The sequence below is a fragment of the Anopheles bellator genome, chromosome 1 (genome assembly GCF_943735745.2).
Source record: "Anopheles bellator chromosome 1, idAnoBellAS_SP24_06.2, whole genome shotgun sequence".
Classification (NCBI taxonomy): domain Eukaryota; kingdom Metazoa; phylum Arthropoda; class Insecta; order Diptera; family Culicidae; genus Anopheles; species Anopheles bellator.
The window spans coordinates 58,246,050-58,260,811 of record NC_071285.1 but is presented as its reverse complement, the minus strand read 5'-3'; the positions used below and the strand labels follow the sequence as shown (position 1 = coordinate 58,260,811).

At 50.8% G+C, this 14,762-nt stretch overlaps 1 protein-coding gene across 1 annotated transcript in view; it reads left to right on the top strand.

Moving 5' to 3' along the window:
• Nucleotides 1–14,762, top strand: part of LOC131215991 (ankyrin repeat and KH domain-containing protein mask) — a 128,968-nt gene that overhangs the window by 68,541 nt on the left and 45,665 nt on the right. The window contains exons 2-3 of the mRNA XM_058210387.1: nt 10,688–10,990; nt 11,074–11,406. Of these exons, the coding sequence (XP_058066370.1) occupies nt 10,688–10,990; nt 11,074–11,406 (636 nt within the window). The remainder of the gene's footprint in view (nt 1–10,687; nt 10,991–11,073; nt 11,407–14,762) is intronic.

Sequence of the window (14,762 nt, the reverse complement as noted above, 5' to 3'; positions counted from 1 at the left end):
AGACCAGGAAGAAACTCGGGGAAAACATAGAGCTATCGGGTGTGCGCTATTTTTTAGCAGCCAGTTTACGATTTCCCTGTTTGTCTAGACGAATTTTTCAAAACATGGCATTCGTACAATTTTCCCACAGCCGGTGGCAAATTGGCTGCCAACTCGCGTTGGACTCTGAAACAGTTGATCCGCGCTTTAATCTGTCAAGTAACCTCAGACTGACACCGCTTTCAGTGGAACGGAACCCCAAATTTGCCCGGCGATCCCAGAGTACCCTTTCGCAAAATAATATAAGGTAATCACCGAAATGGAAACCAATCACCGGAAACGAGCGATCGGGCCGTGCTCGATTCGGGCCCGGGCGATATTTAATAATCGCGGACGGAGCGTGCACCGGTGCAGGGATGCAAATAAACTCTGCATATTAATGCACTCCGGCGGCCGGTTATTTATATGGCTGAATAGCATTAATAATCAAACATGGCCCGGTCTGCGATGAAACCAGGCATCGAACAGCCAACGTTGGGGTTCGCTGTGGCGGACCCTCGTTGCCATTAAAGTTTGACCTGGACCGGTGCCGATCGATGAAGGAAAACAGATCCCCCCAGGAGTGGCCGGAAGTTAACCAACAAATTGAAAACGTATTCGCTTGAGGGCCCTTTTTATTGTTGGCAGCATACGAGGTCTTTTGTTGGATCATAAGGAGCTAGTGCCCGCTAGTGACGCCATCAAGCTAAGCCGAGCAGGCATGGCATCGGATCAGCATCTGCTCCGTGACGTCAAGCCCGGTTTCTGCGAATATAGCTGCGAAAGTTGTTGATGGTGGCGTCCGGCCGAAATGACACTTTTCAAAACGATGCAGCACCATAAAGAAACGTTAATTATTTGCAACACGTGCTGTCGTTTGTCTTGCGGCGCAACTCGGTGCGACCTTTCTCTGCGATTGAAGCTAATCGTTCGCTAGTTGCTCGCCCTTTGGCGCAGGCAGGGATGGGCTTGGGGCGCGGTTTTGTTGCCAGAAACTGTTTTGGCAAATGGGGGAAATTTATTTTTAAAACCACGACGAAGCACACTCACTCGCCGTGCCCCGCGATCACCGTGAATGTCAACCTAGTGGTTCTACGCCGTCCGACCGCGCTCTGTTCACCTGTGTGGTGCGTGGCACGGTATGCTGTTTGTTAAAGTGTGCCGGCCTAAGGACAAGACGGTGCCCCATATGTGTCAATGCTGTGACAGCGTCTGCCGACGCTGAAAAGCCCTATTAAATGTCTATTTTCTAGACTCGGCTTGGCAAATTTCGACACACTTATGCTGACCAAATTGATTCGTGCCGCCTGTGCTGTAAATCAAGTTAATGTCAAAGTGCAGATTGTGGTGCATAAAACAAGTGAAATGGATTAATTATTCAACAACAAACGGTGCACCATCAATCAGTTTCGTTCGACCAACGATTAATTACGGGGTAACACACGGCCATCAATCTGCGCTACCGGCGCTGCTTTATTTTTATTGTTAAGCTAATTGAATCCATTCAAAAAGTACTTCATTCTGACTGACGCACAAGCATCGGTTCCTCCCGATGGATTGCCAATTCGGTGCCTTTGGTGGTGTGGATCGAGCGGTTCGGTGCGTTAAATTAAAAATAAATTTTCAACCAAATTCCGTCATTCGACTGTCACAGTCACGGGGGTCAGAATATGCTTTCGATGGACAAACATAGCATAAAGCTCATAAAATGCTGGGTTTTCTGATTTCAAAGTCTTGACAACAGTGCTAGACGTGTCTGCTTTGGTCTCACACTTGTCATCTTGCTGAACCCTCGACTGGTCGACATGTCAGCCCGGTTCCCTTGACCCTCGCTGAACGGATCACCGTCGTCACCTTTTGCCTCCCGAACGGTGTGGCGGCGTAGCAAAATGTGATGCCATCAAACGGATCGTTAACTGTCGCATCGCGTTAACTTTCCTTCGCTCCCCAACAGTCTTCGGTAGCTCCACGGCGCGGCTGATGCGGTTTTGTTTGCTTATTTTAGAAGCCCCGCCCGAAACGCGCGGTGCGACACGCAGAAAATAGTTTCGTGCGAACCATTTTCGAATATGAAACATGCCGACGTTAGCAACGCGCGCGAGGCATCGGTCGGGGAACCGTCCTCGGAGAATAGTGTCAAATGTTCGCACTTTCCCCCCACCGCCCCCGGGGGTGGTTTGGCCACCCAATACCGCGGCGCGCACCCGTCGGAAAATGGTGCGGAAAATCGATGTAGCCCCATCAATCGTTTCGACGGCATTCCGCGTTGCCCGAGGAGCGTCTCGGCTGAGGCGAGCGCTGTCTTGTTAAATGCTCACCACGCCAACGAGACGCTGAAGGCAGTGCATTTCAACCGATGACTTATTGGATGCCAGATGAGCTGCGATCGTGTGGTGGTGGTTCTCGTGGCAAACAAATGACGTCGTTTACACCAACACAAAGAGTGTTGGCTTCTGCGCTCGGACCCAATTTACTGTTCCGCGACCGGCAGCTTAAATGTCAGATAAATTAAGCAGGGTTCGGAGCAGAAATAACCAGCGTAGTGGTTAATGATCAAGCGATCCTACAGTACTGATAAAGCTTGCCACTGCACACTGTACGGGTTGACACGTTTCTTAATAAGCCGTCCCCACGGAATAGAGATGAATGTGGTCTCCAATTTAATTTATCATGCCGTACCCTTATAAAAGTATACTAAAGCATGATCGTGAGAGCGTTACATCATTTCGAACTAACAAGAAGGTCGGCCGGCCCATCTTGAGCCAACATTTACATTTCCCCATAGTTCGCGAACCATTTCTAACCCAGACGAATGATTGCATCTTTACAAATTGTGTTAGACACTATGCGGCAGCGGCGGTCGTGTTCGGGGATGAAACCTCCGAGTCCTGCGAGACGGCCTCTTCCGTACGCCCGAGATATAATCCAACCTAATCCAACCCCGGCATTCCCTATTCGCTTCCTGACGGAACATCCGATCCATAAATCTTCTTGATGCAAAAATGTTCTCCGTGATGTTTGACAAAAACAAATGATGGCCACTCGTGTGTGAGCGGTGGGCGCGGGGGCTTTCGGTCAGCAGAGCCAACACATAAATCACGCATCATTCGCTTCAGACCGGACTGACGTGAGCTTTTCGGGGTACGTGTTTGTCCTGATCCCTTTTTCGAACACGCTGCATTAATCCTGGCAAATAAACTCTAATCCCGGGGTTGATCGAAAAACTTTGCTCCACTGGTCCGGTCCGATCCGGTCCCAGCTTAATCGGTAGGCCCACGCAGGATATGATGGATTGTGAACGGTTGATGTCCGGCGTGTCACTGCAAGAACTGATTCCAAAGTGGCTGATGTAACGCTACTGAACTGCAGCTGTTGGCCTCCGGACGCTCGATGATTAAAGCGTGGCAAATGCTCTGGTGTTCGGTTTTCTTGTTTGAATGTGGCCTGATTTACAGTCGGCGCTTGTGTGCTGTTGACGGCAAAAGTCCCGTTCCAATTACACACTCCTGCCAAAGTGGGTGGCACATTCTTGCTTGCCCCTGGGTAAGCCTAGCACCAGGGGCAATCTGGTATTGGCACACATTCCATTTGAAAAACAATAAATTACGGGGCCACTCGTATGTTTTATGTTGTGCACCCCACTTTGAAGCACCCTGCGGCGGCAGCGGCGGTGGTCTCTGGTCCATTTATGCTGCCGTTGAAGTAAATCCGATCTCCGATTGAAGGAAAACCCCCTTGGCCGTTCCTTTTGAAGGGGGCTTTTCTATTACTCCGAAGATCGTTCGTTATTTTTTCTCAATCGCTCTGGTGCGTGCTGGTTGTGAAGTGTCCTGTTCCGGTGGTTCCGAGCCATGCCTTGCGGTTCCGTTGCGTAAGAGGATTGGCACCGGCTGTTAAGACGCTTGACAAGGGGCGATAGGAAAACGGGTTGCTCAGCTGGAAAACACGTCTTAAATCAAACGAACCGCCGCCTGGGCGGGTACGTTCATGTCAAGTACCGAAACCACCGCAATCTTCTCGGAAAATTCTTCAAAAGAAAGTGAAGAGACACTCGGCCTCGGCGTTAGGCGGGGCATCCCTTGCGTGTGGCTGCGCTGCTTCTTGCAAAAGTTCAACACAAACTCGATCGGCACAAATATTGGCTTGTTTACCCCCCCAAGAGCCGGTGTTCGGTGGGTTCGATGTAATGTCGGAACGGCCTGCCCACAGCCTGCTTGATTAGAAGATTGCAAGTGGCATTTCGGAGAATAAATTAAACGTTTCTTAACTTAGTTAATAGTCACCGGGTCTTGAGGGGCAGCAATCTAAACACACTCACTCGGGATGGACAGTGGTACGCCATTTCTTGGCCCGAAACGAAGAATCGACCACATTCGAGTGCAAGTTTACAATGTTCCACGTTCCTTGCCGTAGCCTACTTTGCACTTCGGGCCGGATCGATGAAACTTTCAAACGTGGTGCGCGATGTGTTTCTGGCCATTTCAGCAGCTCGGCACGGAGCAGCGTAATAAATTATAAATAAACAAGCTTTGCAAGAAAGTGAAAAATCCATCCACGGTCCCCGGAAAAGCGGTCCAGGGGAATTGAAAATTCATTATTCTTCAACTCAGCGGACACTCTACCTCTGTGAGGTCCTCGCTATTGCGCCCACTCTCTCTCGCTCTCGCTGTGGCCGGTCCCAAGACGAATACTAATTATAGCCAGGTGCTGATGGAAATAAAACATCCATTTTATATGTCTGCCAATGATGCGCAATCGTAAAATGGAGCAGGAATTTCCCGGGCGATGAATGACCGGAATGAGCACTCACTGGACGGCCAAAAATTGTCACAAGGTCCCTGCACAACTTTCGTTCTTGGAATGACCTCGTTTGCTGCTCAGTAGCAGCTCGCACGACCGAGGAAATGGCGTTTGCTCTGCAGATCCGCAGACAAAGCAAGTAGAACGCTTATGGTAGGAGTTCGGCCCAGGGACCAAAAGTCCTCCCCTGACAATAAACACCTTAATTAGTACCCGTGCTAGTTAATGGGGACCATCATCCGGTTCCTATCAATATGTGTTTGCTTGCCGGTCGTCGTGAGCCGGAACAGATATGCGTACACGAAGAGACAATATTTATTAACGCTCCAGAGGGCCACCCATTTTATGGTCCATTAGCTAATAACGCGGTTCGAGCCGCCGGTTGGCGAACCGAAACCCATCGTTCATTTCCGCGCCCGCCCCGAGTTAGTGTTTTCGGAGATTTGGCAATATCTTCGGAATGTTTTGTTTGCAAAAATAATTTATGCTGTTACCCAAAAAGGCAAACCTCTCGAACGCTAATTGATTGGTTTCGAAGGCGGAACTTTGGCGTCTTTGACGGTGTGGAGCATTTTTAATTAATCCACTTCCTACGTCACCAAACGTCCTACGGCCGTGGGGGAACTCTCCCACGGGTGTCTCCCGGCACATTTTATAGTGATTGCATCAAGTTTTCCGGTTCCGAGCGGCAAATGGAAGCAAAACATAAACTTTTCCTTCCACATAATCTTCTTTAGAGTTGACGATCGCAAACGCAAACGACGATGACGATGACGACGACGACGCCGATGGCCCAACTTTCTCTAACCCGAGATGTCGTCGACATCTTCGGTTTGGTTTACGCTTTTGAATGACGAGCGACGATCAATCTTTTCACCACCACCAATTTTCCCGGCCCCGGCCTTCCAAAGTTCTGTCAACTCCAAGCTCTCGGTTCGGCAAGCGGGTGTCCAAAGTTAGTGGAGCTAATTTATGTTGCCAAAACACTGCGCCACGTTGCGCCGGGCTCAACACAAAGTTGAATGCTCATCATCATGACAAGGACCCACGCTCCGTGCCCGTTGCTGTGACCGCACTCGCCCGGAATATCTTAACTTTGTTCTGTCTACCCTCGTTTGGTGTCGGCCTGATGGTGGGGCCAGCGTTTGCAAAGTGCCAACGTGTTGTTTCTGTTTCTGCTGCCGTTACTCACTACGTCGCCCCTGGGCCCTAAAGCGCTCCCGGTAATAACAACGTCCTTATTTGCGCCTCATTTTACAATCCAACTTCTTGGCCCCGACGCCACCGAAAGCACCGAAAGTCATAAAAACCCGGGGCCGACAGATGCCCGCGCGAGCCCGGTTAGGCAGCGCGGTTAAAACTCGGGCCAAACATCGATTAATCAAACAACACGGGTTCGCGTCTACCGTTCGCGCGCGCGGTATTTGCGACGTGCGAAAACAGATCCCGGCCGGATCGGGCCGGCCAGTTTTGTTGGAATTTGTCTGGAAATACATCCTACACGTCCTTGTTTGTGAAAGGACCGAACACCGGCGGACGGACAGCTCCTCGGGAATGAAGTCGTCCGGTTTGACAAGCGCCGGATGCTCGAGTTCTTTGCAATCGGTCGGAACTTTGTCTTCCGGACGCGACATTCCGAAAATAGTTCGGAGCCACACCGGCACACCGGTCGCTCGGTGTGCTCGGTGCTGGAACGCACAGCGCCCGGCCACCGCCCGGGGGTCCTATTTACGTAAATCGAATGAATACGGGAGCAGAATCCTCGCGCGACACGGCTACGCTCCGGTCCTGTCCGAGATGAAAAGGCCACTTCCGAGTATCGAACATCAGAAGGTGCAAGTCGTCCCGTTATTATCCCAGTCACACGCCGACCGACCGACCGGCTTTGGCCGGCCGGATCCGAGGCATGCTGACAATGTTCGCCAAACATGCCTGCCCGTTTGGCACGTAACAACCCGGGTCGCAATGTCACTCTTTTGTGGAAATTTATCATCATCCGTTTAGCATACCCGACCTCCGGCCACGCGGGCACCGGTGTGGCATCCATGAATTTTCATCAACGAAAGTGCGCCCCGTGCTCGGGCTTGTCCTTGAGCTCTCTCTCTCTCCTAAAACACCGACCGCACGGTCGGGAAGCTGTCCGGGTTTTTTAGTTTTCCCAACTATCGACCACCGATCGCCCATCACGCATGTGCCAAATGTAGCCCACGCGCTCCTGGCCGCCACTCCACATCGGATCTCATTTGATAGTTGTTTATCGAGCACATCGTTATGCATCCTGCGGGAAAGCGGCCTGGAATTGGTGCCGAACCCAGCCTCTATTGGTTCGAGGCAGCCGTTGTTTATGGGCCCGCTCCATCCTGATGATGGGACACGGTGGTGCTGGTTTGAAGTAATTGGCAAATAGTAGTACTGGCGGCGGGTATACGTGTGCCGTGCAAGATGTTATCAGCGTGGGCCGACGTACCATGGCCATAATTTCATCTAGAGAATCTACAGGAAGAGATTGCAAACCGGCGTGGCGTGAGTGCTGTGATGGTGTCGTATGTTTAAGAGATAGTTAGTGGCCTAGTTTTGTGCGCTGGGGGCGACTACCCGCCCTGGTATGCACCGCCCGACCACCTTCCGGGATAATCAACGGGGCCCAGCGCTCCTGATGATTGCTAAATGGGAAGCTCAGGGAGGTTGGAAAAGTTTCTGTTTCCTGCACTGCATTGATGTTTATGCATCCAAACGGATTACGGAATGGGTTCTATGAAATGGGTTTAGTTATGCAATTACCGCTTCTCCGGCTCATGGCGAGCGGTACATGATGATTAAAAGATTGTGGTTTCGTATTGCTCTCCGGTGCCCGTTGGCTCATTAATGGATTGTTATTTGCCATTATGTGAGAGTGGGTTCTTCGTTGCATTTTCAACTACGGCATGGACGAGGAACTAGCTCCTCCGTGTGAGTGGAACCGATTTAGGTATACTGTGGGTCATCCTTGGTCATCCATTTCAAGCTGATGATGGCATAGTTTTTATTGAGATTTTATTTACGGTGGCTGGCGTGGGTTCTCTCATCTTTAACGAAACTCTGCTCCGAGTAAAACCACAAAGAGTGACATGACCACCTAGAGTCACATCCTTTTCCCCATTACCTTGCAAAAACTTTCCCGAGGCGTTTTCCCGAGGTTCCCAGAATCGCAAACTCAACTCAACTGATAGGACACTTTACCTTTTGCAGAAGAAAAGGTCACAATAAATTGCTGTTTCTAATGAGTCGCTTCTTTCTGGCGAAAAACTTTCATTTAGGGTCTAAAGGGAAAAAAAACATGGTCTTCGGGCGGTCTTCCGATTACCTTCCTAGACGCCGAGAGCCGTGGGTTACCTCTAAACCTGGGCGTCTACCTTCGCACGAGAAATACTGTGTCCTATTACCAGGGGAGTTTGAAAATCAGGATTTCGAAAGACCTTCAAGGCCTTCTTCGATGAAGACCGGAAATTTACCCCCGATTAGTAATTGTCCCCGAGTGCTGCGGCAAACTCCTGTCTCTTGCTTTGTTTTCGGTTTGATTGGGTCCACTAATTTCCAATTTCCGGATGTTTGAAGATGGGCAGTGGAATGCCGAAAGCGTTGCAGTCGGGTTACGAGACTTCTGTCCCGCAATCGAACGCTGGGTAAGAAGGGCAGATCTAGAACAAAACGGCCAGCGGTCATTTACAAACAGAATGTGCACTCTCGTGCCACTCCCCGCGAAGGGATTAAAAGTGTCTTCAGTAGCTTAGTCGCAGACCAGCCCAGCAGGCTGGTCTGCTGCAGGGCTGTAGAAGAAAGTGACGCCGTTCGGTCAGCATTTTCCGGACCCCGAACCCTCGGCAGGAAGTGCTCTCGGGCACGGCACAAAACGTTGATAGAAGGGAACGGCTTAAAGCTAGCCAACTAGCGTTGGCCAGGCCCGACCCGGCGACGATTCGCTCTTTGATCAGGGATTTTACGCTTTTCGAGGAATTACATTCACCATTAAATGGCACGCTGGCCATCCGGTTCAGCAAACATCTGGCACTCGGAATTGAAAGCGACCGACCGAAAAGCTTCGGTTTCGTTGGCTTCATTGGTTTAGCAAACTGTCGAAAGGACACTAATCTGTAATTGGGCATCGCTGTCGGCCCGTTTACCGTCCGGTGGGATCGTCCCCGCACTTTTCCCCCACACTGGCCCTGAGTTGGTCAATTAAATTTTATATTAATCGCTTCCACACAGAACTTGGGCGATGTTGTTTCTGAACGATGCGATTGACTGTCCACACCCGGTCCACAATCGGGAACCCTAAGTGGAAATAACTTCCGGCCGTTCGCATAGCCATAAACTACAACAACATTGGCCCCGATAAGCGTGTTTTTGATTGCACCCACCACCGAAACATAAACAACAGATCGGCCTAGTATTTCCTTCATTTTGATGAAAACATTACTATCAGTGGTGTGTTCTGGCATCGTCGCCAGATAAGGGTGTTCTAATGCCCCTCCGATGTGTGGGACCATTCATCGAAACGTGGCCAAAACTTCTTGCCACCTGACCTGAAGTTTGTTGTTTCAGGTTCGCACAAACTGTAGTTTCGATTATCCGTCCAACGTCGAGGGGTGTCCGTTTGAAAGGATTGGTTTTGTTGTTCTAACTGTGAGCGGTCGTCTGCAGGGATATCATTTTCGTCTGCCTGAAGAATGCCAGCACCGTCGCCGGGGCCGTCCCGAACGCGAACATTCATCCTCATCCTCTTTCGACCACAACTCAATTGTGCTTTTATGAAACACAGTCGCATCGCATCGGTCGGTCGGTCGGTCGGACGGTTGTGGAGCCTTCCGGGTCTCCAGGGACCGCAACCGCAATGTCCGATCTGCCCGGCCACAATCAACGGTAATTTTATCTTTTTATCGATGAGCATCCACTCGTTTATGCGAAGATACTAGTTATGTTTCCAGTCCGGCCGGCAAAAAAAGCAAACTGCAACTGAAACAATAGTCGTACGTTCGCCGCTCTACTTGCTCTATAATGCGCCTCAGGACGGCTTCCGGTCCCAGGACGCTTGCTCACTTGCTGATGGGTGAACGGACGGTGCCGAGAGTGAGTTGTGAACTCCGATTCATGGGGCAACATTAGAAGCAAACCAAACAAACAATCTGCTGCCTCTGTGCCGGTGCGACCGGCCAGAGGACCTGAGGACCTGAGGACTGTGTTCTCACAAAGTCCCTGGTGCGCCTCCAGGGACGGTTAGAGGTTGTCTTTGCTGTTGCATAGTCCATTTTTATGAGCGTTCAGGTGTTTGGAAAGTACTGCTTTGTGTGCTGGCCATCTGTGGGACAACATAGACTTAGAGCCTCAACATTGAACCCGTGTGTGTTCTGTGGAATCTTGGAAGGAACACAGAGCAGAGCGCCGGCCACCGTTCTTTTCTGCCAGGATCCAGGGGTTGTTTTGAAACATTTATTCTGCTGGCCACCGGACCCCAGCCGACAGCTGGGGCAGTCAGGCCTAGGTCTCAATCCGTTCAAAAAGAGCCCCCTACATCCACCGGTGCACCCGTGGCGGAAGTTCAACCGGTTTAGGCATCAAACCCGGTGTACTCGTTAGAGTACGGTGTGCGGGTCATTACTATGAAAATGGTATGCACAAATGTGCCAACCCTCGCTTGCTAATGATATGCGCCGTTCTCCGGCCCCTTCCGCCAGTCGGGGGCCGAGGAATCTACATTCTAGTCGGTGAACGATTTAAACTGAATTTTAATTTTCTGTTTCGGGTTTTTGTGCTTTCTTTCTTCCTCTCTCTCTTTCTCTCTCTCTCTCTCTCTCTCTCTCTCTCTCTCTCGGTGGCACTTGGACTCCCGCAGCAGATGGTCCAGGGGATGGGACCGTTTCCGGGCACTCCCGCGTTCCCGCCCGGTGCCGCACAGTCCGTTAGCACAGACAGCCTGTCGGTGCAGGTTGTCAAGGGATCCAGCGGACCGGGTGGCGGTGGCAGTGCTGGCGGCGGCGGTGGAGGCGGCGGAGCAGTGGGCCTGGACCAGCATTCCCTCAGCACGCTCAAGCAACAGCAGGAACAGCTCAACCACCAGCAGCACGCAGCCGTCGCCGCAGCTGCGGCCGCCGCAGCACAGCTCAACGCCGCCGCACAGACGCAATCGTTGCGAAATGTGAGTGAACATCGCAGCTTATGTGGAAAGGGTCGTGTTATCGAACTTTACTTTTACACACTTTTTTCTTGTCTTCGTTCCAGTCCGTGAGTCAATTTAGCCCGCAGTCAGTATTGGGTGCCCCACCAGCTACGTCGATACCGGTCTCGATGCCCCTGTCACTGCCCTCGACGCTGGTCAGTGGCGCGGGGGTCACCAATGGAGCCGCCGTGGCTGCCGCAGCCGGGATGGCTGCGGCCACGGCAGCCGCGGCCGCCGCAGCCATGAGCGCCAACGGTGGCTCACCAGGCGCCTCCACCAACGGCTGCAGTGGCGCGAACAGCAACGGCGGCATTGGAAGCCCCACCGGTAACGGTGGCACGGGAACTGGCGGCGGTTCCATGGCGAAGGGAAATGAACCACAGACTGTTAGCATTGTGAGTAGAGCTTTTTATTCCGTAGACCTTTGCCGCAGCCGCAGTAATTCCCCGTGCTGGCAACTTTTGACAGATTGTTAATTTGGCCGTGGCCATGTAATTTTCGGGCCACGAACAATGGAGTGACAATAGAGTGGGCGAGGCAGAGCGAGAGAGCGTGCAAAGAGAACCTGTCACACGGAATGCAAATTGGTTTGCCTGGCCCGGCTTAAGATGCTTCGAATCTAATTTATTTCCTGGTGAGGTCACAGATCCGCCGCCCAGCCACCTGCACCTGCCGGGCCGCTCGTGAAACAATCTACTTTTTTATGCCACAGCGTTCCACACCACCACCACCACCAAGGCTTTATGGGAACAGATTTAAACTTTGGCAATATAAAGTTGCCTTACAAAGAAATGGTGGCCGCGCCACCGTTCTTAACACAACAGTAGGCGGTGGGCAAATGGGGCCGGGGAAAGCACACATTCGGGCGAAGTAGGCGTCGACCATTTTTCGACAATAAAAGAGCCATGGCCTACATAATTTTCTCTCCGAATGTGTTGTGTTGGCTGCGATGGCGAACCAGAGGCGAACGGATGGCTGCCGTTGTCCCACATAATCAACGGACATTCATCAGCCAAATAGGCGAGCCGAGAGTCCCCCGAGAGCAAACATGATGGAATGAAATATGCAAATTGTGTCCTGCATCTCCCCGTGGCCTGACTGGCGGCCCTGCTCTCAATCTCTAAGGATGAGAAAATTCTGGAAAAAATGGATGCAAATTAATGTCTGTCGTCCATGCGCTCGGCACAAACGACAGTTCCTATTGTGACACACATATCCCGAGAACATGTACCACGAAGGAAAATATATTGTGCGGCATCCTCTTGCCAGATCAAATCCCTGGCCCCTGGCAGACAAAGCTTTTGGTCATTTCATGCGCAGGCGGCCATCGAAATAGGTAAAGTTTCGTTTCGATCTTAATGGAAACCTGCCAGTGTGTCCGTATTCATTTGTCATACTTCTGCGCGTAGGCAAAACAAACCTGTCAATCTTCCGCGTGGGGTCCCAGTGACAACGATATCCCATTAACGCGCCCTGCACAGTCAAACAGATGCGAGGGGTCGAGGTTATGTCTCTCTTTTGCATATTCAAAAGGGATAATCGAAGACGGGGGAACACAATGGCAAAGATGCCACAATATTGACCAATCACGATCGCTGGCAGAGATGAAGAGGGTTGGTAATGGCCGCACCTTTATCTTAGCCCGAAGACAGTCCGAAATGGGCAAAAAACCATATACCATCATCCTCAAAATTGATCACTCAACCCATGCTTGAGTTATCCCGATTGTGATGAAGCAACGCTATCGACAAAGCACGTTTTTTGCGGTGGAAAAGAAAAATGGATCATATTCGCTTCGAATCGGCCATCAATTTGTTGGCCAGCTGGACACAGTCTCACGATTTGCCTATCGAATTTTTGCGTCTTCTTTGCGTGAGTGGAAGAGAAACGTGGTTGATTTTGTGGTTGACGCAATAACCGCCACCGACGGTGTGCTGTAATGATTTCCAAACAAACTGTCTCCCTTTCATTTACTAAGTGCCAGACAGTATTTAGTTTCAAAGTTTGTACGCGCACTGTGGACTTTAAAAACGGAGTGACGAAGGAAACTCAACCACCGGCGACACCATTCTGGGCCAACCGGGCAACTATTTGATATATTTCCGACCGTCTGACGGTTCCCACCACGGTTCCGGCAAGAAGCAGAATCGTGGCGCCTGGAAACCGGGATTTATTACACAACGGAACCACCGAAAATTTTCCACCTCTATGACCACCACCGGCGGCATCCAATTCCGTCCTCCGGTTTTGGCCGGCTGCCAAACCAATCATTTTTTCGGACTGTGCAAAATGTCATTGGCTCTCCCAAATGTCTTTCGGGGTTGGGAGCAATTTGGGAGGTAGCCTTACTGGCGCTCTGACGGGATGATACTTTTACATTCCGCTAATTTATTCACCGCTCGAGGGAAACGCTGACTTATTGCAGTTTTCCAACCGCGGTCGCTGGCCTGGCGTTGGTGGAAAATGTGTCACAGCATAGCTTCGCGCCACCAGAAGTTTTCCGGCTCCCGAAATCTGTCACTCGCCTAATTAGCCGCGGTTGGCCACGCGGTGGGGAGGGGCAGAAGCGTGGCAAGTGAATGATAGATCTTGTTGATTGATTTCTGCTCGTCCGTAGCGGAAAAGCAGCTCGCCGTGTTGTTTGCGGTGTGGCCCAACATTCTTCATTGCAAGCGTTGCGCGTGTATGTCTTCTTATTTTTCGGTTGCGATTTATTTCTACGCCACAGTCCGTCCCGTGGACATCCGCGTTTCTGTCCCGTCATCCGCCCCCCGATGGAGGCGCCTTGTCGCTCGTGCTGTCATGCTGTGTGCTCCGATCTAGTTCTTTCCTCCTCGTGGAGGAAATCATTTGAGATCGAACCGGAATAGAGTCGCCATCGGGGGCGGCCCAAATGGATTCCGGACTGAGATTGCAGAAAAACAACAAAACGAACCGTTGCCTGGCTGTCGAAAATACTTGTGATGGAAATAACAGATGACGAATTACTTTCTTCTGGGATCCGAGTTTTCCTCCTCATCACCATTGTTGCAGGTCATTAGGGGATTGGCCTTTGTTGTGGAACTGAATAGATGGTTCAGTATTGGGGAAGTGGGACAAAAATCCTAAAGGAAATCTGAAAGAAGTGGAAACTAACGATGGTCGATTTTTTAATTAGACTGGGCAGGAAAGAGAAACCGTCTCGCTTTGGGGTCCTTCCATAGTGAGACCTCAACAACTTGAGATCGATTTCGATTCCCTTACATTGCTGTTGGTGAAAAATGGAACACAGATTGCAATTATTTACGAATGAATGACTCTGTTTGCAATGATGTTTTCCATCAAACTTTCAAAGCACTTGAAAATAGAGCTATTTTGGTTAGTAACTTTGGTAAAAACACAATCGTATTGTGTACAACGACGATGAAAAGCGCCGACCGACAGTCATTCCAATTATAGAAACAATAAGTAATGGCCCGTAGCGTCCGTTGCTTTGTGCCGCCTCTGCACATGATAAAGTATGTGGCCTCCAGCGATTCCGTCGCACGGTGAAAGCGTTTACTTACTTTCTGCCTCTGCCTCTGAGAAAGGCAAAAACGACAATTGAATCTAATTTTAATTTTAACGACAAAAGCATCCCAAGCAGTGTGGTAACCTAAATCTCCTAAATGCTGCTGGTGTTGAAGTGCAATGGAGAATAAAGTTACGTACTGCACGGTGCTGAACGGAAAGCAGGCCACAGCGAGAGCCGACCGGTCGAGAAACGTTACAC